General features: G+C 44.4%; 1 protein-coding gene across 2 annotated transcripts in view; it reads right to left on the bottom strand.

Moving 5' to 3' along the window:
- Positions 1-24,237, bottom strand: part of LOC135374222 (zinc finger protein 431-like) — a 52,800-nt gene that overhangs the window by 11,644 nt on the left and 16,919 nt on the right. For both annotated transcript variants that reach the window (XM_064607224.1, XM_064607225.1), the window contains one exon: positions 9,065-10,252. In XM_064607224.1, coding sequence (XP_064463294.1) covers positions 9,065-10,252 — 1,188 coding nt within the window. The remainder of the gene's footprint in view (positions 1-9,064; positions 10,253-24,237) is intronic.

The raw sequence follows: 24,237 nt of genomic DNA, 5'->3' as shown, positions 1-24,237 counted from the left end.
GGATAGGTTTCAGAACCGGTAGTTCCGGCCAAGTGTGAATTGCTTTTCAGGGGATCATCACGCTGGCAGATGAAACATATGGTTTAAATTATTTGCAGGACAGGAATTGCGTAGCTTCACACAAATACCACTACTACGACGTAAGAGTGGTTTCAAATCTAGCTTTCTTGTGTTCCCGACATTATTGCACAAGATGTAGTATCCACTATGATCCTTTATATGGGGGGGTTATGTACAGTGCAATCAACAGATGCAATTTACAAATCTGTGTTTCCTACTGTGTTGAAATGGGGTAGTTTGTATCTGAGAGCCGTAGTGAAACACAGGCAGCCAAGGACAGACTTTTGATGCCCTCGAGAAACATGGCAACACATTGCAGGGACTCCGGATGCTGCCTAAATTTCCAGAACACAGAGCTCAAGGCAGCGGTTAAACAACAAGTGGTTAGAGAAATCCAAGACAGTTGCATGTGTAAGCAGTCTGCTGTTGGATTTGCTTCTGTCCGAGATATGTTATCTCAAAGGGGACGCACGGGCACACTCAGAATAATACTAAGACTGCCAGTGAAATAGAATGAGGAAGATATATAACCGTTTTTTTATTGTCAGTTATTCTATTGGTTAAATTGTCATTTGCTTAGCAGCATATATGTGTATATTCCAAAGTCTGTTAATAAATATATCAGTTGAGAGCTAGCAGTCGCATTGTAGATGTCTCATCCTGTCCTTGGCTGCTTGTGTTTCACTATGGCCATGCTTGATATTGCAAAAACAGAAAACAAAAAAAGACCGTAGAAAAACACGAAAAGAGCGACCTAAAAAGCTGCCTGTTCTAGTGCTCACATGGAGGCAATGCAATGAGGTAACATGTTCCATTCATGAACTGTGCATAGTAGTACATATCACAATGGCAACCAATTATTCAGATTTTCTTAAAGTACTTTGTTTTTTGAGCTTTGTTTGCAGAGTCTATCATTGGAACTTTATGTGATTCCCTTCTTGAGATACTTTAAGATTGCTGATGCTGTGCAGTTTGTTAATTTTGAAACTGAACTGTGCTGAGGTACAAAAAGAGAATTGTCATATCTGCATTTGAGTACATAGGAATAATTTGTAAGTACTTTCCTCGTTGACATTCATATTTGCACCAGGTCACAAGATTGTTGATTGATGGAAAATGTAAATAAATATATTTATTTGCTTGCCAAACAATGCACAAATGTCTTCTTTTCTAGTGAGATGTTCCCTGTTCACCAGACATAAATGTGGAAAAGTTAAAGGGGCGCAATGATGGTAGAGTCTAGCATTGCTTTTTGCCACTTCACATATATTCACTGCTATTCTTGTGCACATGTAGGCATAGGAAGGTAGAGCATGCACATAAAAAATGTCATATGCAGCCACACATATGGTTCAGAAGATTAATTAGATGATGTCCAAGCATATATAATTGTGCTTTATGTGCAATGGGTATGCTAATGCATTGCTTCCATTAAGCCTTTTTATTTATTTTTGATTTATAAATTTTATTTATTATTTTATATAAATTTCGTTTTATTTATTATTATTTATTATATTATTATTATATTATTTATTATTATATTATGTTTATATATATATATATAATATAATATTAATATTTATTATTTATATATTATTATTTCGTTTTACGTCTCCCGTCGTTACATTCCATCGTCGACGGTGTTGCACATTGATAAATCGTACGTGAAACTGCTCCCATAGCAGTATGCGGTTTCTCAAATACACAGCACAATTTTTTTCCTGCAAGAATAAAACGCTGTCGGCATTTTCTTGCTAAAACGGCAGTCGAAACGTCAGTCTCAACAATGGGCAAGTGCTGTAAACGGGCTAACGCAGACGCAACTTCATACACATTGTACGAGCTCACAAAACAAACGACGAATTCCAGTCACAACATCGCACAGAGGTTGGTTCACGAATGAGTTCGCAGCTGCTGCACTATATTTACTTATCGCGGAACCAGTGGAACCGGGCTGTCCGCCGTCTTCAAGCACAGATACGTGAAGCCGCGAGAAGCCGTAGCTGAAATCCACTGACAAGTACGAAGGCGCGTACACGTCACAATGCCCGTTCGGGTGCATCTACGTCATAAAAATGGCTGCGCCCATTTGTGTTTCGGAATGAATTATCTATTTTTTTTTTACATGGTACTGTACCGAACTGAGAGAATGAAGGTGCATTTTGGGGAGAGCTGGATGTGGGCTTTCAGAATATCACAACCGTTTCGACTATTTGGGATATCGGCACAGCTGACCTTTAACTATGGACACATAGGCCAAATGAGGAAATTTTTGCTGGATGGAACATTCTGAAACAACAACGCCAAATGAGCACACCGTATTAATGTGCCTATTTTACTGTGTCCATTTTATCTGTCGCTTTCCCAGTCATGTATCTGTACAACCAACATGCTGCATGTTCTTTAGATGTTAGCCTATGTTTTACATTTTTATTGCCTATTTAGTGTGTTTCAGAGCCTAAATCAAAATAATACATTTATTTCCACCAATTATTTGTGGCGAAAACTATGAAAAAAAAAAAAGAGTCACCGTGGCGACTAGACATGCTCACAATCTGCAATACAACAGCCTCAAATACAATGGTCATTGCTACTGAATATTAAGCACGAAACGGAAACTTAAGTACACGCACAGCTGGATACGTAAATTCTTAATGGTTTTTCGTGACACTTGCAATGGATTAAATGAAAAGTAATTCAGAATACTGGAAGAATGTAACTGATACTTTGCTGACCATATAGGTTGTTCGACAGCAGTTTGTTTTCCAAAGCTGCTGCTTACGACAGTCATGGTAACAAGAATGTTCTCTCAAGTCAAAGACAAAGGACATGCTAAGGATTTCCTGGGGGCTGTTTGATAACAACAAAGTAGTCTATGTGGGTATAAACTGTGTATTTTCAACAGCGCGTATGCCTCTCAAAAGGCCACTCCGACCAGAACTCCGACATTATGTGAACGTGATGGCGATCGCTTGGAGCAGACAGATGGAGCTGTAAGTTGTTGGTGGTTGGCAGATTATAGGCACCTAATTTGTTGGCGGCACCACTGTTGGCGGGTTGGAATGCATCGAAGGCACGACAATTTATACATTTTTAAAATTTGTCGCCTGGAAATTTTGGGCAATTTTTCTGCAGACGAGGAAAAAAAATGAAACTCTTTTCCCAATTTATCTTTTTTTTTTTTTCGGGGCTTCGCATTTCTATGCACACCTACTTTCAGTATGCTCCACTCACAAGATAGAGAGGTCATTTTCGAACTAAAAGAACATTTTGACTGACAGGCGCCAGAACTTCACTCCAGACAATATTGAACGGTACCTCGTGGCAAACATTTTCTTCAACAGTTCCAATCCTTGAAACACGGGCTTGTTTTATTTTTTTCTGAATATCCCGCTTCATTACCTTTCACTCCAACCCCAACATATCCGGTTAAATAAAACTTTTACCTTTAGAAACCAAAATCGTCTTTGTGGCAGTGTGCGAGATAGCTTCAGATACAGCTAAAGCTTTTACCGCATATATGACACATTTTTACTGCATGTTTTGACCAGGTTTAGTGCACAAATGCGTGCATGTTTCATTACTTTTTAGCGCATATGACGGAACGAGGGCATTTTTTTCTTCCCATGTTATTACTAAGGTTGACGGGAGCTGTACTTCTAGTCGTTGCAGTGTCCGGTCAACCCTTTCCCCCCCCCGGCACAAACTAACAAAAAAATCTTCTCGAGACTGACGTAACAGCCTTTAATCTCTCATACCATACACAATTGTCTCTTCGTGATTTCTCCTCAGATGTCATTCAGAAATTGTTACAAATTGTAACGCATTCCACAACAGATGCTCGTAACCCAAAAGGTTCACAAAAGGATTCATCTTACAAGTCGTGACGTCTTATAGAAATATTCTTTTATTTCTTTGGGTTGATTTATTCGTTTATGTCATCAGCTGAGATGATGCAGGGCGTAAAAGAAGCATTCATCATAAACAGAGGAAAGTAATAAAGAAAGGAACACAGAGGCAAAAGGGAAACAATGCAATGCATGTTGTTCATGGAAGTAAACCTTCGTTAGCAGTTCAGAGCCACTGTATGGGTGTCCCTTCATTGTTTGTTTGTTTGTTTACGTTTCACATGTGTCACCACCCAACTCTTTTTACCCTCTGCCTTTTCATGTGTGCGAGCTTCAAAAATGTCAAACACAAGTAAAATACGGCGGAATACAGAGGGCATCGGTACAGCGTTCCCCTATCTGTGCATTAGCATGTGGGTCATTCGACGCGGAAGGATCCAGAGTGCGCTCGACCAACCACTATTCGAGCCGAAAAAAATGGTGCAACTCCAAGGGATGTATAATGTCACATGACAAAATATTTATGCTCTAGGAGTAACCGTTGTCGCTGCGGGCGCCATTAAAGGGGAGGTTCCTTCTAAAACCCCCAATCGCACGAAAGTTTGTAGCGACGCTCGGAGATCTCCTAGAAACTTGGGATTTGTTTTAAATCGTAGAAGGAGGTCTATTTTATAATCTAAGCAAAATTTCCGTCTTTTTACCTTCCCCTGTCATTGTCTACGGAACCTGTCACGAACGCAATCTTCGTGTAATTTTGCAATTTTTTTACGCCTGATGGGTCTGCTAAATTTCCGTGCATATTTTTTAGCTGGTAGCTCTCGTGATGCTGCTCATGCAAAAAAAGAAATCGTCAGAACTGAAGGTGTAGTTGGTAATGTAATAAAAATTCGTGAAGTAGTCATTTCTAGCTAAATCTTCAACGTTCGGAGAGGGAATTCGGAATGAGGTCGGTTTGGAAAAGTAATGTTTGCGTCATTGTATGCGACGGGCCTTCCCATATAACGTATAAAAAAATCTCGAGGGTATTTTTTGATAAGCGCGAGAACAAATTTTTTTGCCGACTGATACATCGCCACGTCTCCGCGAGGGAATCTGCGTCTCGTTGTCGAGTACAAATATTCATCGTCCCATTCGTCGATCAGTCTGTGCATGATGAACGAAGCGAGACAATAAACCTCTACCTAAGAAACGTCATCATGACGTTGGTAGACACACCGAAAGCAAAACAGATCGGAAGGGGAGAGCTGGGTTCCACGAATGGTCAAGTGTTCGCTGCCTCCTATTGAAAGAAAAGTAGGACCGAAGGTCGCGTCCCTTTCAGAGACTATCGTAATCCCCTCAAGACCGTGGCTTTCGGGCGCGACCTTGTTCGCCACCAGCTTTGAACGTAGTTCAACTCTACCAAACTCGTGGCACTGTCGAAGATTATGATGTCATTTGTTTACAAACAGGTAGAGGTCTACAGGAAGCTCGGATGATCTCTGCAGTTCCACCAGCTAGGTTTCTTTTATCCACATCTGAACCATATTACCTGAAGGCAAGGATAGGAGGGCAGCATATGCGTGGGTTGTGCGGACTGTATCAAACAAGACAAGGCAACGACTAGAGCCCTGCACGGGCCGACTTTTCCGGCCCGACCCGGCCCGGGTGCGTCGAAAAATGGCCCGACCCGGCCTTCCATGCTTTTATGCGGCTCGCCCCGGCCCGGCGGCCCAGTGCATAGAGCCGTTCCGACCTGGCCCGGTGACTCAGCGCGCAGATCCCGGGCTTATACTTGCCAACCAGAACAACTCAAAATTCGGGACACTGCTCGCCGCGGGACAGTGGGGGGGGGGGGGCATTAATTTTGTCCACCTGAAATAGCACTGCCACTGTATCGCGAATCCTGTACGTCATAAGTGGAGCTGCGATGCGCTATCGTACCTTCCGTCAACCCCAATTACAAAGACGCGTTGTCTCATGCTTTCCAACATTGCATTTTGCGCGGCCGCAGACATCTCACCAACGACGGCAGTGGTCTTCTTCCGTCCACACCAGGGGCGCTTCGCCTCGTCACATTTTAGGAACATCTTTCGGAACGGCGGTCACTTACGCTCCGCGGCTGGTTGTGCTCAACCAGAAAACCCATGAAAAGGCACTTGGCACGCATGAGGAACACCTGTAGGTATTTTTTTGTTTTTGGAGAGCACCGTTGGAGGTGACGAAACTATCGTACGCAACTACACTCTTGGAAATGAACTTCACCACATAGCACGCTCCTAGCCAACCATCATCCCGAATGACAACATTCTCTCCCCTGATTTCTTGAAAACGGGAGGAGGAGCCTATTTTGTGCCATTATGCATGGCACAAAATAGGCTCCTCATCCAGTTTTCAACAAATCAGGGGCGAGAACGTTGTCATTTGGGATGATGGTTGGCTAGGAGCGTGCTATGTGGTGAAGTTCATTTTTAAGAGTGTACTGACGATAGGATGATAATACGTCTTCTCAAGAAACACGGACGCAATGAAATGCTCGGTCTGGCGCGCCCTCAGCCACTGATGGTCATGCCGTGAAACACGTTTGTCTAGTTCTTCAGGAATGTGTTTGCGGAGCTTTTAAAGGAAAATGAAGAAGAAAAGCCCAATGCCCCAATTTTCCGGGAGATTGGAGGGCGTGTCCGTACAATCGGAAGACTGAACGAAATTCGGGAGTCTTCCGGATAATCCGGGAGAGTTGGCAGGCTAGTATTTCCAGCCGTGACATAGGCGCCTCTAGCGTTTATCACACAAATTTATGAGTAAATTTATAAGGAGAGAAGACACGGCCACAAACGTACAAGAACGGTCCTTTAACAGCACAACAGCATGAGACCAAACAAAATCCAGGGCGCACGCGGGCTGCTGTCGACAAACTCTTCCCAATCCTTAGCCCTCTCACTAAGCTTTGCGAACGTGATTGTGAAATACGTGAGGAGTCAGGAGCATTGTAAAGTGGCCTTGAGAATGTTATAGAGGGTCGAATCATACGCATAATGCAGTGTCCCTTGCTTGTTTTTGCAAATATATGCACAGGACATAGTCCTCCATTGCGTGGGATTATTGCGTGACCTGGTCGAGCCTGGCTCTTTGAAACATGTTTGCCGGCCGGGCCCGCCGCGCTGGTGTCTGTTCTCGGCCCGGGCCTCGCCCGGGCCTGAACCCACCGCCAATAACAAGGCTGGCCCAGCGCACGAGCCGGGTCGGGCTAGGGCTGGTCGGGGGCCCGGGCCCGTGTAGGGCTGTAGCAACGACAACGCTAACGAAAAGTCACATAAAAAATATAAGTATCACAGCTGTAAGTAAGACTTACGCAAATACAAATCAAGAGGAACTGTTCCATTCAATCTAAGACTAGTATAAGACTAAGACTAGGTGAGTTGATGTGGAAGTCAGAGAAACACGACGACCTATCCGGGCGAACGAGACATGCACAGCAAATCGAAAAAGGAAACTATCAGGGGCCACCGACATTCAGTGCGGAAGCACGAGCGCGGTGCCAATTCACCCAGCGGAGTGGCGACGTATCTGTCGTCAAAATTTTTTTTCTCGCCCTCATAAAAAAATACCCTAGAGATTTTTTTATATGTTGTATGGTAAGGTCCGTTGCATACAACGACGCAAACTATATTTTTCCAAACCGACCTCCTCATTCCGAATTTTGCCTCCGAACATTGAAGATTTAGCTAAAAATGTCTACTTTACCAATTTTTAATACATTACCAACTACACCCTCAGTTCTGACGATTTTTTTGCATGAGCAGCACCACGAGAGCGAAAAATTTAGCAGACCCATCAGGCGTAAAAAAATCGCAAAACTACACCAAAATTGCGTTCGTGACGGGTTCCGTAGGCGATGAAGCGGGTAGATAAAAAGACGGGAATTTCGCTGCGATTATAAAATAGACCTCCTTCTACAATTTAAAACAAATCCCAAGTTTCTAGGAGATCCCGGAGCATCGCTACAAACTTTCGTGCGATTGGTAGTTTTTAGAAGAAACTCACTCTTTAACGGCGCCTGGAGCGACAACGGCTACCACTAGAACATACACATTTATATATAGAACATGTTATATTATACATACTTCAGAGGTACCACATTTTTTTCGAATGGTGATAGGTCGAGCGCACTCAATGGATCCCTTCGCGTGGAATGACCCATGTGCTTCTTCAGGTGTCTGCATCAAGGACATGCGACAGCCCAGGATTGGTGCACTTTCACGTGTACGAGGCCTCTAAGCACTTGCATGGTTGCCATCACAAGTGTGTCCTGGCTACACGTTAAGCCAAAGGTTTTGTGCTCTGGCTGAACTAGCTCTAGCAGCTTCTTCTCTAACCCTGTGTGTTCCTGCTCTACATGAACTCTGCAGTAGAAAGGTTGCATTTGTATGGCTTCATACCCATGTAGGTCTTCTTGTTACACTGCAGGTTTGTGCTGTGCCTCAGGTCTGCAGAACAGAGAATGAGAACAGAGAATGCTCATGAAAGAACTGATGTTCTGAGGCTGGAGCAACATAGAAGGGACAAATACATACAGAGCCTCAAAATGTCTAAGAAATCAACGATGAAAGATGAAAGTCACTGAAAAGGTTAGCCAGGCTGTAGGACTCGAACCCACATCTTCTGCATTGCCGGTCCAGGGCTCTACCAATTGAGCTAAGCTAACACACCTTCCCAGCGACTTCCAGTGTGCGTCATCTGAAGGGACAAACCAGCTACTCTCTCTCACTCATCCTCCTTTCACTCTTACATTTTTGCTCACTCACACACACATTCATACGACAGGATCGACGCAGGCGGCAACTGATGAACATGAAAGAACTGATGTTCTGAGGCTGGAACAACATAGAAGGGACAAATACATACAAAGCCTCAATTTGCCTAAGAAATTAACGATGAAGATGTGGGTTCGAAGATGTGGGTTCCAGAAGATCCAGAAGATGTGGGTTCGAGTCCTACAGCTGGCTAACCTTTTCAGTGACTTTCATCTTTCATAGAGAATGCTCTTTCATGGCTTCTCACCTCAGGGTGTCTCCTTGTGATATTCTGCAGTACAGAGACTGCACATGTTTCACACCACAAGTTTGGGTTGTGGATGAACACTGCAGGACAGAGGTTGCAATTTTATGGCTGCTCACCCGTGTGTGTTCGCTTGTGACGTGACAAGGTTCCGCTCTGTCTGAACACTGCAGGACACAGACGGCACTTGTATGGCTTCTCGCCCGTGTGTATCCGCATGTGCTGCTGTAGGTGCCCGATCAGGCTGAACTTTGCATGGCAGACATCGCACTTGTATGGCTTCTCGCCCGTGTGTGTCCGCTTGTGCTGCTGTAGGTGCCCGATCAGGCTGAACTGTGCATGGCAGACATCGCACTTGTATGGCTTCTCGCCCGTGTGTATCCGCTTGTGCTGCTCTAGGTTCCCGCTGCGGATGAACTCTGCGTGGCAGATATCGCACTTGTATGGCTTCTCGCCTGTGTGTGTCCGCTTGTGCTGCTGTAGGTGCCCGCTCTGACTGAACTTCGCAGGGCAAACATCGCACTTGTATGGCTTCTCACCCGTGTGTGTCCGCTTGTGCTGCTGTAGGTGCCCGCTGCGACTGAACTCTGCGTGGCAGACATCGCAATTGTATGGCTTCTCACCTGCGTGTGACTGCTTGTGACGCTGGATGTGCCCGCTCTGGCTGAACTCAGCAGGGCAGACATCGCAGTTGTATGGCTTCTCGCCTGTGTGTGTGCTCTTATGATGCTGTTGGTGCCCACTCTGACTGAACTTCGCAGGGCAAACATCGCACTTGTATGGCTTCTCACCCATGTGTGTCCGCTTGTGCTGCTCCAGGTGACCACTCCGGGTGAGCTCCGCAGGCCAGACATCGCACTTGTATGGCTTCTTGGATGAATCTGTCCACTTGTGCTGCTGTAGGTTCCGGCTCATGCTGAACTCTGGAGCCATGTGGTTCTCATCACCTGCAGACCACGAGAATGCAGAGGGACAGATGTTGCACCCAGAACCCATCCCTCCCATCTGAACATCCGATGGGGGAGTAGTGGAACACTTTTCAGACTCGTTGTGACAGTGTGCAAACATGTGGCATTCGAGGCTGGCTTTCGACATGCATGCAAGTGCCTGTGGCTTGCTCTGGTCTCTATGTTGCTCAGCGTGTCGATCATTCATAGTGACTAGTGCAGTGCTGTCGAACTGCAGTTCAACCGTTGCTGTGCTGATCTTGAACTGTGCACTTGAAGAAGCGCAACCAGAGTATTCTTGATCACAAGTGCCTCTAGGCTTGTCCTTAATATGGAGCGTATCAGTGCTGTCTCTTGCGTCTGAAATTTCACATATCGGACATTACGAGGGCATACCAGACGAGGAGCATCTCTGACTACCGATCTTTGAAAAACTAGATGGCACCACATTCGCAATGCCTTGTCACACTGTTCGCGTTCCAACTCCACAAATAATCCCCATTGTGCACGATTGAGGCCACAAGCTCAAAGCAGCTCGCACCACGCTCCGGTATTTGCTGAGAGGTGAAGTGCGGGACTTTCGCACGGAACAATCTGAGATCAGTTCGAGACAGTCACAGCAATTTGTTTCTTTTCCTGTATGAATATTTTCGTTAATGTTTGTTTCAGAGCCATATAATTATGTTACGCATATTTATGCACTGTTATATCTCTGCCATCATGTGAGTGAACGTGCAGGAAGGGCTTCCGAGCCATTATGTGCTGAGCCATTCCAGCCAAGACTAGCCAACAATGTACTAGCTCTGCCCTTTGGAGTAGACTGGAAAAAAATCGTCAATATTTCGTTGCTGGCATGCACACGGAACACAAGTTCTCTTTTTCGCCACTCTCACCGTGGTTTCGACTCATTTGCACATCAAAATTCGAGGATGGATATTTTCACGCACGTGTGTGTTTCAGGACCTGTAAGACGTTAAGTACGGCTTGCAACTAGGATAGTCCTCTCAACCTGCCCTGTTGCCTGTGCCAGAAATGCAGATTAAAAAGTTAACCTCTCGAACTTTTTGAAAAATATCTAATTTTGTTCACTAAATTGGTAATTTTTTTTCTTCGCAGTACTTGGCATTCCATTGAGGCTGGCGCAAAAATTTTTGCGCCAGCCTCTATGGAATGCCACGTACGGCAAAGAAAAAAATTACCAATTTACTTGCTCAGATGCTCCAAATCACCGCTTTCGTGTCTGCTTCCCGGATACATATCGCTGGTGTCACCGGCGGAGTCCTCACAAATCTCGTGATAACTAGGGCCTGGATTTGTAGGCACTTGCCTGAAAACGCCTATAAATGCCTACATGAGACATTTTCAGGCTTATTTGCCTTTTTGCCGGCTTTGTCCCATAACTGCATTTTTTCCGCTTGTTGTGTTTCGTAACTGCCTTTTTTGGCCCACGCGGACAATTTGCAGGCGTGAGTCACACTACAGTCGCATCACAAAAGCAAAAGGAATGCATTAGCTCGATTTCCGTGCCCTCTTGACACATCGCCTGACTCAGAGCACGCGACCTTTATAGGCCGAAACAGTGGCCTTCTAGTTTTGGACTGCAGTTACATACATTGTCACGTACAGGACAATTGCCCCCTTTTGGTAGCCTCTCTCAAGGCACGGGTCGCCCAGAGCTATGGGGTCGCCCAAAGAGAGGCTACTAAGATGACCTATCATTGGACTGTTCACATCACTGCTATGCGAGGCTATCTTGTCTTTTAGTAGTCCAAAGTAGTGTGGTCCAGACATAGTCATTGCGACGATCAGCGGTCATCGGAATTCCAGTGCCGAACCGAGCATGCCGAAGGGAAAAGCAGCACCAGCAGTCCGTTGCAGACGGTGTATTGCCGAATTCGGCAAGGTATTCTTAACAGACGGAACCATACTCTTCTGTACGGCATGTGAAACTGCAATCGCCAGCTAGAAGCGGTATCATGTTGTTCAACACGTCGCCACCAGGAAGCACATTTCGAGTGTCAACAGGAAGAAGGTTGCAACTCCACAACCTCTGGCTGATGCGTTCAATGGACGGTCAAAAGGTAACGAATTCTCCAAGGATCTGTGCATGGCGTTTTTGTCCGCAGGTATACCCTTGCGGAAACTAACGAACGGCGATCTCCGGTGCTTTTTGGAGAAGTATACGAAGGAACCCGTACCCGACGAGTCAACGTTGCGGAAAAGTTACAGTGAAAGAGTGCTACGAAGAGACCCTGACTAAAACCAGGACCGAGATTGGCGACAACTACGTGTGGGGGTGTGGGTGTCCGTGGACGAAAGCACCGATGCCAGCGGACGCTATGTGGCAAATTTCGTCGTGGGAGCGTTGAAGCAAGATGAAGCATCTCGCCCAATCTTACTGAACACTGAGGCCCTAGACAAAGTGAATCATTCAACTATCGCTCGTTTTTTTATGGCCTCTCTGGAACTTCTCTGGCCCGGAAACATACAGTACGAAAAGGTTCTTCTCTTCGTGAGTGACGGTGCTTCCTACATGTGTAAAGCTAGGAATGGAAGTGCTGTACTCAAAGATGATTCACGCCATGCACCACGTTGCTGAAGTCATTCGCTATTCCTTCCCTGAAGTGGACATTCTAATTTCCAACACGAAGAAGGTTTTTTTGAAGGCTCCATCCAGAGTTGCGGCTTTCCGAGAGTTTGCACCGAGTATTCCACTGCCACCATGACCGGTTCTTACACGATGGGGTACATGGCTAAGTCCGGCCATGTACTCTTCTGAGCACTTTCGCGCTGTGAAAGCGGTTCTGCAGGAGCTTCCAGACGACGCTGTTTCCGTAAGTGCAGCGAGAGAACTCTTCAGCAACTCAGAAATTGAGATGGACCTGGCTTACATTAGTGCCCACTTTAGCTCGCTCACAGCTAGTATGACAAAGTTAGAGACAATAGGACTTCCCCTAACCGAAGCATTTAAAACCCTACAGCATGTGCGCATAGCCCTTCACAGACTGGAAGGGAAGGGGTCCACAGCCGCTGCAAAGATGGAATTGCTGATTGGAAAGAATTCGAGGCTCTCAACAATGTTCCAGATTGGGATGATCCTGAGAGGGGAGGAAGCAGATCTTGCAGCTGAAGAGCTGAGCCCACAGGAAATAGCTTCTTTCAAGTTCGCGCCCGTGACATCCTGTGACGTCGAGGGAAGTTTCTCGAGGTACAAGGCACTCCTGCAGGCGAACAGGATGAGCTTTAAGTTTGAGAATTTAAAGATGTCATTTATTGTCTCTTGTTACTGCGGAAATGTGTAGAAAAATGAACAGCTATGCAAATAAACGGTGTTAATTTGTCTTGCCTATATTTGCCTATTTTGTGATTTTTAGGGCCTAGATGCCTGCCTATTTCATACTTTTTTAGCGCCTATAATTCCGGGCCCTAGTGATAACTTTGTTTTTGTGACAAACATTGTTTAAAAACCTGCGTTGTCAGCTCACGTTTTTCGCCTCACACGGCGACACGAAGCTCACTCAGAGACATACAGTGCTGTCCCCTCCCTAACCTTCCAGAACCAGAACGTCGCGTGGACGAATCACAATTTTCCAAAGCAATCAAACCAAAACCGTTTTTCTGAAGACAAGCGACACTCGCCAAAAGCGGTTGGTGGGCGGAGTTCGAGAACGACATTCGATCATCACCAGTCAAAACTCAAAGCCCCCTCCTCTACAATCATGAATAATCTCGGGCTCCTACGAGAACGCTAAAACCAACCAAAAAAAAAAGTTGGTCCAAAATGTGCTCTCTCCCTAAGCTCTTACCACGCCACCCGAATTGTTCTCATTCGTTGAGCCCTTCGAGAAGATAGCCGGACCCTTCCACTTCGACACTTCCAATACCAGGCAAAGAAAATGCAGCAATGCCATCCACACATCACGAGGACATGTAAAAATAGAGCGACACTTTATCACGTTTGGGCCAAGCTTTTGGTGCCCCCAACGCCCGAGAAAATAAAACCTTAACAGCGGCTTATATCCCACATACACAGCAGTTAATTTTATTTTCATTTACGAAATACTACAAACCATAAAAGGGTCCAAGTAGGAGGGGCGCAGAAAGCCCAAAAAAATAATTTACAAAGAGGCACATATAGTATCACATCGTGTAACCGCGTTTAGGCCTTTCACAAATGCCGTGACAGAGCGGTGCGAGACCTGAGCAGATGAGAGAGAATTCCATTCTTAGACGGTTCGAGGAAAGAACAATTATTAAAAAGCAGTCAGTCCTGCACTGGAATGTTTTGAGTGTGATGAGCTGACGGCTTAGCCATGTTGATCTGGGTGCGTGTGGAGTGATGTAGTACCAATGATGGATTCAAAATTGACCGGTGAGTGATTGAAAAGGAACTGGAACCCATGGGTCTTTCTACATTTCCAGCGCTATTAAGCCACTCTGTGCGTGAAGAGGAGTAACTGAGGTGTGACGATGGTACGACTTGAAAATAAAACGTAACGCTCTCCTTTGAACGGATTCAAGAAGTCGGATATCTGCAACGGTGTAAGCACCCCAAACAATATCACTATATTCCAAAATGGGACGGAGTAATGTTCCGAATGCTGTTAACTTAGTATGAGTTGTGCATCCACAAAAATGATGTTTTAGAAACTATAATTTCTCGTTAGCCTTCTTCGTTATGTATTGGATGCGCTTATTCCAGAGCAAGTCTGATGTAAGAAAAATGCAGAGGTATTTGTATTCGGAGACCCTTTGAAAGATTCACTGGGTTATTACAATAATCGAAGGTGAGCAGTTTCCGTTTGCGAGTGACACTCATGACCACACACTTATCTATGTTAAATTAGCACAGAAGGCATTTTTAACACCCTGTTTTCATTCTATAAAACTGTTAAGTAGGCCAGTAAGACGCACCATGCGAAGTAATTCACACCACAGAGTCATAATTATCGCGGTAATTGGATTTAAAGTACGCCGCAAAAAGCGACCGTGCACAATTGTGGTGAAGAGCAGTACCAACCTGTGATCTGCTTGGAACCTCGCGCTGACGCTATAAGGAGAACGGTCGCTAGTTCGTATAGAGAAATGTTGTCAGCTACTCCGCTGTCGTCTGCTGCTCGGCTGTTCGGGGTTCTGAAAAAGCCTTTCTCCTGGCTCGGTAACAATGCGGCCGCTCCTTCTATCCCCAGTTCTCCGGGAGAACGGGCTAAACTTGTTTACGGCAGCAAAGAGACAAGGCGCTGACCCCCACTGACCGGCGAACCAGAACGAGTTCTCCTTATAACGTCATCAGTGACGTAGCATCATACCTTCTCCTCCTCGTTATACCCGGAGTGGCGAGTTAAGGGTGAAGGCGCGGACCCTTGTTTATGCGAGTTTTTTCTGGGAAACAAATTGCACACATCAACAGCTTTCGCACTATCCGGTAAAATGACACACACACTTTCATCAGACGACTTAATCTGAAATTTTTTTGGACGGTCCTGTGTACTCCTTTAAGGGGTAACTGCCATGTCTCACACCAGTCAGGCATTTTCTGCAAACAATTATTTGAACATGCATGGTCATCACCGCCACTGATCTCCTTGTACAATACACAGTCATCGGCAAAAAGTTCATTTTAACATCGATACCCACACCAACATCATTTATGAAAATTAAAAACAACAGAGACCCAATACCGAGCCCTGGGGGAACACCGGATATAACTGTTACGAAGGTCGAGTCGGCGTTATTCGCATGGACAAATTGTCTTCTACTGTAAAGGTAATTGGAAAACCGGGTAAAGAGCTCATCGCTTACAATTTCCTTCAACTTTAATAATAATAATCCTGTGAGAGACTCTATCGAATGCTTTAGCAAAATCCAGAAAAATAATGTCAACTTGTCCACAAGCTGTGTCACTGCACTTAGGCCGTGGCGAAAGCCATGTTGACTGGTAGAGAAGAAATTCTTACTTTCCACATATTTGAAAATATGCTGATATACGACATGTTCTAATACCTTACTACATGTGCTCAGAAGAGATATCGGCCTGTAATTTGCAATGTTTAGTTTTATACGACATGTTCTAATACCTTACTACATGTGCTCAGAAGAGATATCGGCCTGTAATTTGCAATGTTTAGTTTTCAACCTGTTTTAGGAATTGGAACAACCTTGACTATGTTCCAATTGTCCGGGAGCTCCCCACGGGTCAAGGATACGTTAAAAATAAGAAAAAGGTACTTGGTGCTCCACTCTGCGTACCGAAATGAATGCATACATTTTTTTAAATTGAAATTTATGTCTAATCTAACCAGGGTGTCGAACCGCAAAAAATACGGGTTCGAGTTTGCGTTGCTTGGATTTCGTTCCAGTTCGGCCACGCCAAAAATCGAACCGGTTCAACGCTTCCATTTTATATCTCCCATAAAACTGCTTTTATCAGGAAATGCGTGGCTAATAGCTTACTGCTGTTGTCCGCATTGATGTTTTTAGTGGTCAGGTAATCCTTTTAGCAAGAGAAAGGAGAAATGGATGAACACTTGCAAATAGCGTCCACACTGATGAAGCGGCGTAGTCCTGCTACTTTCTGTTCCCAAAACCTCTTTTTTCACACGCACAGTGGCAGCAAGATACACATAAAGGAAGCCTAATAAGATGGACAGCATTCAGGGATGGGCATAAATACATTTTTTTAGTATTTAAATACAAAATATAAATACAGCATTTAAATACCGTAACTACTACCATAAATACTGTAGCATGTTATCTGGATGGCATAGGAAGATGGCATCTAGAATTGCAGAAATAATAATGATTATAACAACAAATCAGCAAGTAACAATAACATTTATTTGTTAGATTATCACGGCGATTTTAATATTATTAGAAATGTCTCGAAGACTGCATCTTTTAGGCATATTCTGTTTTGCCACACAATCAGATTCGCAAAGGAGAACAGCATCTCCACAGGTGCCTATGAACAAAGGCCGGTACTAAATTTGATGAGAATGCTTCGTACAACAAGGTAGTCGGGTAGTCGCGACCGTTGTCCATAACAGCTCGTCATCTAGAATGGTTGTCGCATGCGCATGCTGGCGCAAACATGGCATAACTGCGCCCGAAACTCGCCCGTGTTCCCGAAAGGTCAAATGCAGGGCAATTTTAGGATATCAACGGATATTCCGGATTACGGACCCGACGCACTACTCTTTTGGCAGCGGTGCAGCTGTGTGATGCACGTCTAAGCGTCTTGTTCTGAATTGCAGAGTTCGTGTTGCCGGTCTGGGTACATCACATCTATCTACCAGCGCTTGACTTCGGCAGGGAACAACAACAATATCTCGGGGCGCAGCAACAGGAAATGCCCACCAGTGTTGGAATGAACTGTTAAAAGCCGGATTACGGACCCGACGCACAACTCTTTTGGCAGCGGTGCAGCTGTGTGATGCACGTCTAAGCGTCTTGTTCTGAATTGCAGGTTGGTTTAAATTTTATATTCCGTGATCGCACCCGATTACGCTGTGCCGCTGCCTGAGAACTTGGTGTCATTGAAGCTATGTGCATGATATTTTATTGCTGACTTGCTGCATATAAATATGGCCAACGTAGCACAGGTAAAGGAAATTCATAAGGCCATAGCCGATCTGATTGCTCAGTTCAGTCAACTGACTAAGCATGTGACAACAGAAATAACCAATGTCAAGTCTCTTCTTGAGAAAGAACGCCTAGAATTGCCCACTTCCATGCAATACATGAGCGATTCATTTGAAGAAATGAAAACTGTGTTTAAGTCTGTTCAAGAAGAGACAGCCGCTTTAAAAATGGAAGTTGCACAAGTTACAAGTAAAAACTGTTCCCTGGAACGTGAACTGTCTGTGCTCTGGGCCGAGGTGGTTAGTCTTAAGCAGTATTCACGCAGGAACAACGTGGAAATAAGAAACTTTCCGTTGAGGCCTAAGGAAAACAGCACCGACCTAGTTTGTGAAATAGCCACAAAACTGGGTGTGGATTTATCTCCAGATGCAATTGAGGTTGCTCATAGGGTGCCTCGCAGGACCCGTCAAAGCTAAATATTATTGCTCGGTTTTTCTCTCGACAAACTAGAGATTCATTAGTGTCCGCATCAAGGCGAAGGCGACTGACCACTTCGGACTTTGGGTATGAGCACAACGAGCCAGTCTTTGTTAATGAGCACCTGTGTCAAGAGCTTAAGCTTCTTTTGGGAAAAACTATCCACGAAAAAAAAAGAAAATAAGTGGAGGTACGCATGGGTCAAGGACGGAAAGATATTCGTCCGTAGAACTGAGAATTCTAAAGCTGTCCAGATTCAGTCTGAAAAAAACCTATGGGAATTACAGCTGTCACATCCTGTGTAATTTCGTTATGTGCTATTTTGTTGCCTACTCCTAAAGGGTTTGTATGGATGATACTGTATCGATTAATGAATTGAACAACCTGTCCAAGCTATTAAATTTGAACATAAGGAGTGTTCGAAAGAATTTCGATCAACTAGTTGCTCTATTGTCCACGCTAACTTTTAAATTTGACATTATAGCTCTAACGAAAACGTGGCTAATGCGAGACGAGTGTTATTACCTTCATGACTATGTGTTCTATTCTCAACCGTGATTGTTACAGTCCCAACATAGAGGAGGCGGTGTCGGTCTATTTGTGCATAAAAATATGAAATGTAATCTCCCAGCAGATATTGTTCTTGAGATGTCAGGGTTCTGTGAGGCTCTCTTTTTAGAATTGACAGGAAGTGTTATAGTGGGAGTGGTTTATCGAGCTCCTAGATGTAACATATCGATATTTCTTGAAGCGTTTGAAAACAAATTGTTTACAATTGCTGCATTGAAGAAACGGGTGTTTATCGCCAGGGGCTTTAACATTGATACCTTACACGATGGCGGTGCTGCCTATGAATGTCTGTATTCTTCTTTTGGTTTTCGTAATCTAATCAATTCTCCCACACGTGTTACAGCCTGCACAAGTTCTGCAATTGATCACATTCTTTCTAATATTGAAAACACTGACGATTATTCCGGTGTTTTGAATTACGATATCACAGATCATTACCCTGTGTTTACTGTTATCCCAAGTATGGATCTGTGTCATAATGTCACCAGACCATCTAAATATCACATTAACTATTAACGACTACGTCAGCAACTCTCCTGTACGGATTGGTCATTGATGTGTAACACGGACGTTAATGTTGAATTAGACGTATTTGTGGCCCTCGTGAGAAGCGCTATATATGATTCAAGGAAGATGGTAGGCAAGGCGTACGACGCACCACTTTGTCCTTGGATGACAGATAGAGTTTTGAACATTCTAAAGATAAAGCAAAAATGGTATCGCAAATTTAGACAACACAAGGATAATGCATATTATTTAACAATAATAATAATAATAATTGGGTGTTTACGTAGCGAGACAACTGAGATCATGAGCGACGCCACAGCGGTCGGTCTGTGGATTGCTTTTGCCCACCTGAGGGTTCTTTAACGTGAAATGAAAGCTCATCACACGGCACCCCGTATTTAACGTCCCTCGCGGAAGACGGCATGTCTAAGCAACTTGTACCCTGCCACCAAGTTGCTGGCGTCCTCGGCCAGGTTCGAACCCGCGATCTCGGGATCAGAAGGTGAACACGCTACCGACTCAGCCACCGAGGCCGGTCATATTATTTAAACAGGTACAGATACTACAGAAATTTAGTAACTAAGGAGCTGTGCCAAGTGAAATCAAAGTATTACCATGACCTTATATGTCGCTCTCATGGGGATAGTAAGCAGATGTGGAAAATTATCAACTCTGTAATTGCTACACCAAAAATTCAGGTCCTCCCAGATCAGAGACAGGGCTGGGGTTACACATCAAGAGTTGTGTGATAATTTTAATCATTACTTTGTCTCGATAGGGCAAAATCTTGCCCATGCTTTTATTGGAAATGGCGATGGAGAGCTCGCAGAGCAAGTAGAACAAACTCCTTGCAACAGCTTCATTTTTGAACCTATTGATGTACAGGAGGTAATCGGCATAATCCACAGCATGAAGTCCAATACAGCAATGGGTGTTGATAATATTAATGTCTCTATAATTAAGAGGCTGGTGGACATATTTAGCCATCCGTTATGTTATCTTTACAACCACTCAGTCTCATTAGGGGTTTATCCCGATGCTTTGAAAGTTGCCAAGGTTGTTCCCATATTTAAAGGTGGTGATCGAGATGTTCTTGAAAATTACCGCCCTATTTCTGTTCTTAATACAATAAATACAATATTCGAAAAAATAATATTTGAGAGGGTGACGTCCTTCCTTGCAAAGTATGGCATGATTAGCGACAGTCAACATGGTTTTAGAGCGTGCAGATCCACTGCAACAGCCACTTTAGCAGTAAGCCAGTTTATCAACACTGCTCTTAATGACAGAAAGCTTGTGCTGGCGCTGTTTCTAGATTTAAGAAAAGCCTTTGATACTGTCAATCACGCTATACTGTTGGATAAATTAAACTCGTACGCATTTAGGGGACACATAAATAGCTTCTTCCGTAGCTACCTGTCAGGACGTAAACAGCTGGTAACTATCGATGGGACATCATCTGCGTATTTGGACATAAATGCCGGTGTACCGCAGGGCTCTGTGCTGGGGCCGGTACTATTCGCCTTATATATAAATGATCTCCCAAATAGCTTAAGAGTCTTTACTTCTTACCTTTATGCAGATGACACATGCTTATTTATGTCGAGTTCAACACTTAAGGATATCTCAGACACCATGCAAGGAGATTTGCGTGCACTAGAAAGGTGGTAGCTTCGTAATCAGCTAACTTTAAATACAAATAAAACCACATTTCTTATATTTCACTCCTTTAAAAGTCAGATAGACACCAGCAGCTTTCACGTGAAGTTGTGTGATAGTCCCATAATGCAGTCCAATCAGGTTCCGTACCTGGGCATAATACTTGATAACACACTGTGTTGGAAGCCACATATAGAATCACTTAGAAGAAAATTGGCATATGGCTGTCATTTACTCATCAAGTGTAGGCACATATTTCCACTGCACGTAATGAAACTGTGGTACTCCTCTTTTATACAGAGTCACCTCACCTACTGTTTGGAAACATGGGGTAGTACATACCACACATATCTAAGGGTACTAATAACGTTACGGAAACGTGCGGTTAGGATTTTAACAGGTACCAATAACCGTTCCCCGTCCAAGGTACTTTTCAATACCCTGCAGTTTCTTACTTTGGAGCAGTTAGTAGTTCAGCGATGGGCTCAAATAATGAATAACATAATCAGAAACAACATTCCAATTCATGTTTCCAGCCTGCAGCAACCGCGTAGACCAACTAGGATGCAAACAGATAAAAAGCTTATCATTTCAAGTGCTAAAAATGTCTATGGTACCAGGACTCTTCAGCATTTGGGAGTGCGCACTTGGAACCAGTTGCCGATAGAAGTAAGAAACACCCAGCTGTTCTCAAAATCATTACAGGACTTCATTCTGTCGGAGGATCGAATACATATATGGTAAATCCATAATATGCCGATTACAACGAATGGTTGCTCTATTTTACAGTGACTGTATTTTGTGGTTATGTGCTGTATTTTGGGGTTATGTGCTGTACTTTACAGTGATTTTTCTAGACGTTTCTTTCTTTCTTTTTTGCTGTCACTGTTGCCAATGTCATTGATGAACGTCTTTAGTGGACCCATCACTAGCCTCTGCTAAGGGACCACTCAGTTTTTGTGACTTTTTACCTTGAAGAAAAGACCAAATCAAATCAAATCAAATTGAATCGAATCAGTCAGTACATTCTGTATATCGGAGTATTTATAAAGTATTTACAAGAATAAGTACCCGAAGGTTGGTATTTAAAGATAATTATAAATAAGTACATTTTTCTAGCCTGTATTTAAATACAAAACATAAATACATGTATTTATATTTTAAATAGTATTTTAATTACAATGTATTTAGAGAATGCCCATCCCTGACAGCATTTTACATAGCTGCTGGCACACTGCATTCGCAGTGTGAATCGATCTGAAACCGTACTGAAACATGTCGAAAATAAGTCTGCCAGCCTTGCTCTGTCCTAGCTCACAGCTAATCCACAACACAAAGGCAATGTGTCACGGCACAACTGCACTACCAGTAAGCAGAACTACATTTACTGTTCAAACCACGACCAATCAAACAGGCACCGTTCTGCGTACGCTCCTTCTCCACTTCTCATGTTTCTCACTTGTTTAATTGTTAGTGCTCACATGTAAAGGGAAATGTTGGGCACTTGCTTAATCACATATTCGTCCTATAGAGCCACAACTGGCCTACTCCATTCCTGCTTCATTCGTCCGCGTGGCGCCTCCTCTGTGAAGAGCAGACGCCGCAACGCGTGCGTGGGGCGCTAGCCCCGGCGCTCCCTAGGACAACTACGTTTCAACGTGTTTAAAAAGGCTCTGAAAGCATACATACTATACGACCTCGTTTGACTGCTAGGTGAAAATTTGCGAAATCCATGATTCGTCCCAATGTCCAACGAGGACATCAATGTGTCCTCGTTCGGGGATTGAGAGGCACTTGAACTCTTATGCTCATTTCTTTTATGTCCGAACCATTTTCTTGTGAACCGGTTACCTCTATTATTTTTACCGGTTCTGCTCCGGTTCAGGTTCAACAGTGTCATGGAAATTGCGGTTCCAGTTCGGTTCCGGCAAAAATAACGGTTCGGGTACAATTTTCGGTTCGGATTCGGTTCAACACCTTGAATCTAATCTGTCTACTCTTATGACCCTGTCACACAGGCAGTCCCCACTGAAACCAACAACCATTGAAAAAGCGGGTGATGCGTCAACTTCTCAACGAGCATTGGATCCAATGTTTCCCGCTGGGCTGACACATTACACGCTAGGGGGCCCCAAGTGCATTTTCAATGGTCATCAATCTCGATGGTCGTTGAAGATTGCCCTTGTGACAGCGGTAATAGTAGTGTGTTCAGCTACAGCATTAGACTTTAAGTCGATGTTCAAAATTACAAGTTGTCCTGGCAATAGTTTGTGCTCACATCGTTTTATACCTAAAACACACTGCTTTTTCGGGTTAAACCCGTATCCACCCGATATTTACCCCCCCGAACGAAATCTGTAAATTTCGGGTTCAACCCGAATCTACCCAAAAACATCCGGGTCGCGTGGCTCAACCATCGCATAAGTTAGAAATTTGGTCATAAAATCAGAGCTCGTGACATGTCAAATTCAGCCATTTGTGAAGAGAAAACGTACAGCTGTGCAAGCGGTATGCAGAGGTTTATTTACAGAACGAGCGAGAATGAATGAGCACGACTGCAATGACTCTTGCTGTTTCCTATGACTCTTGAAGTCATAGGAAACGGCATAGAAATGGAGAAATTATGATGACAAATCCTCCGGCACACCGGACAAACTGAAATGATGAGAAAATGCTCTTCTTTTGGCTGGCTGCAGGGAGCAGCGAATGTTGACCACGTTGCTGCGATGAGCTGATTCTCTCGAATATACTACCTACGTGGTGCACTACATACCGTATGGTACGAAGGTGTATGCTAACAACGTAGCACGAAAAGCTGAAGACGGCTATCCCGTTAAGCCTCTTCTTTGAACGCCGAGCCGCAACCGCGCAACGCCTAAATAGGCGCTGCGATTGGTCAACCGTGATCGCACGTGGTAAGACGTGGTGCGAAGACGAAAGCACGTAAAGGGTGAACGGCCGAGACGCGTCTGATGCACATGTGCGTTTTTGACGTTCAATGCTCGATTTTGTGACTCTGTTTGTGATCGTGATCGGTCGTAGTAAGTCGCCTCGCATGAAAATCTCTGCGTGGATTGTTGGACGCGATGGGCAGGAAACGAAAGGCTTTGGAAGCATGGTCCCTTGAGTATGAAGCTCTGGAGCTGGTGAAAAAGAAAGTGGCGAACGACGAATGCCAGTCGCTGGTTTGCAAGCACTGTCACTGGGAGTTCAAGGAAGACCCGAAAAGAAAGCCGTTCGACAGAATACGGGAGCATATGGCCTCTGGTCGCCATCACATGTTGAGAGAAGCCTTCCTGGCCGCGGAGAACAGTGGGCAGCATCAACCGACCATGTTTGATATCAGTTACCGTCAACGCGAAAAAGAGAAGAAAGCCACCAGTGTGATCCACAAGTTTGTGAAAGCACTCGCGTACAGCAGAGTAAGCCTGGAAAGAGCAAATGGTCCTCTAGGGGATTTTGTTCGAAAATACTGCCCTGCCGCAAAAAACCATGCCGGACGGGCATCAGCTTCGAAAGAGACACCTTGTTGAAGTGTTCGAAAAGGACAT

Source organism: Ornithodoros turicata, unplaced genomic scaffold, assembly GCF_037126465.1.
Source record: "Ornithodoros turicata isolate Travis unplaced genomic scaffold, ASM3712646v1 Chromosome48, whole genome shotgun sequence".
Lineage (NCBI taxonomy): Eukaryota > Metazoa > Arthropoda > Arachnida > Ixodida > Argasidae > Ornithodoros > Ornithodoros turicata.
This window is presented reverse-complemented; position numbering and strand designations above follow the sequence as displayed.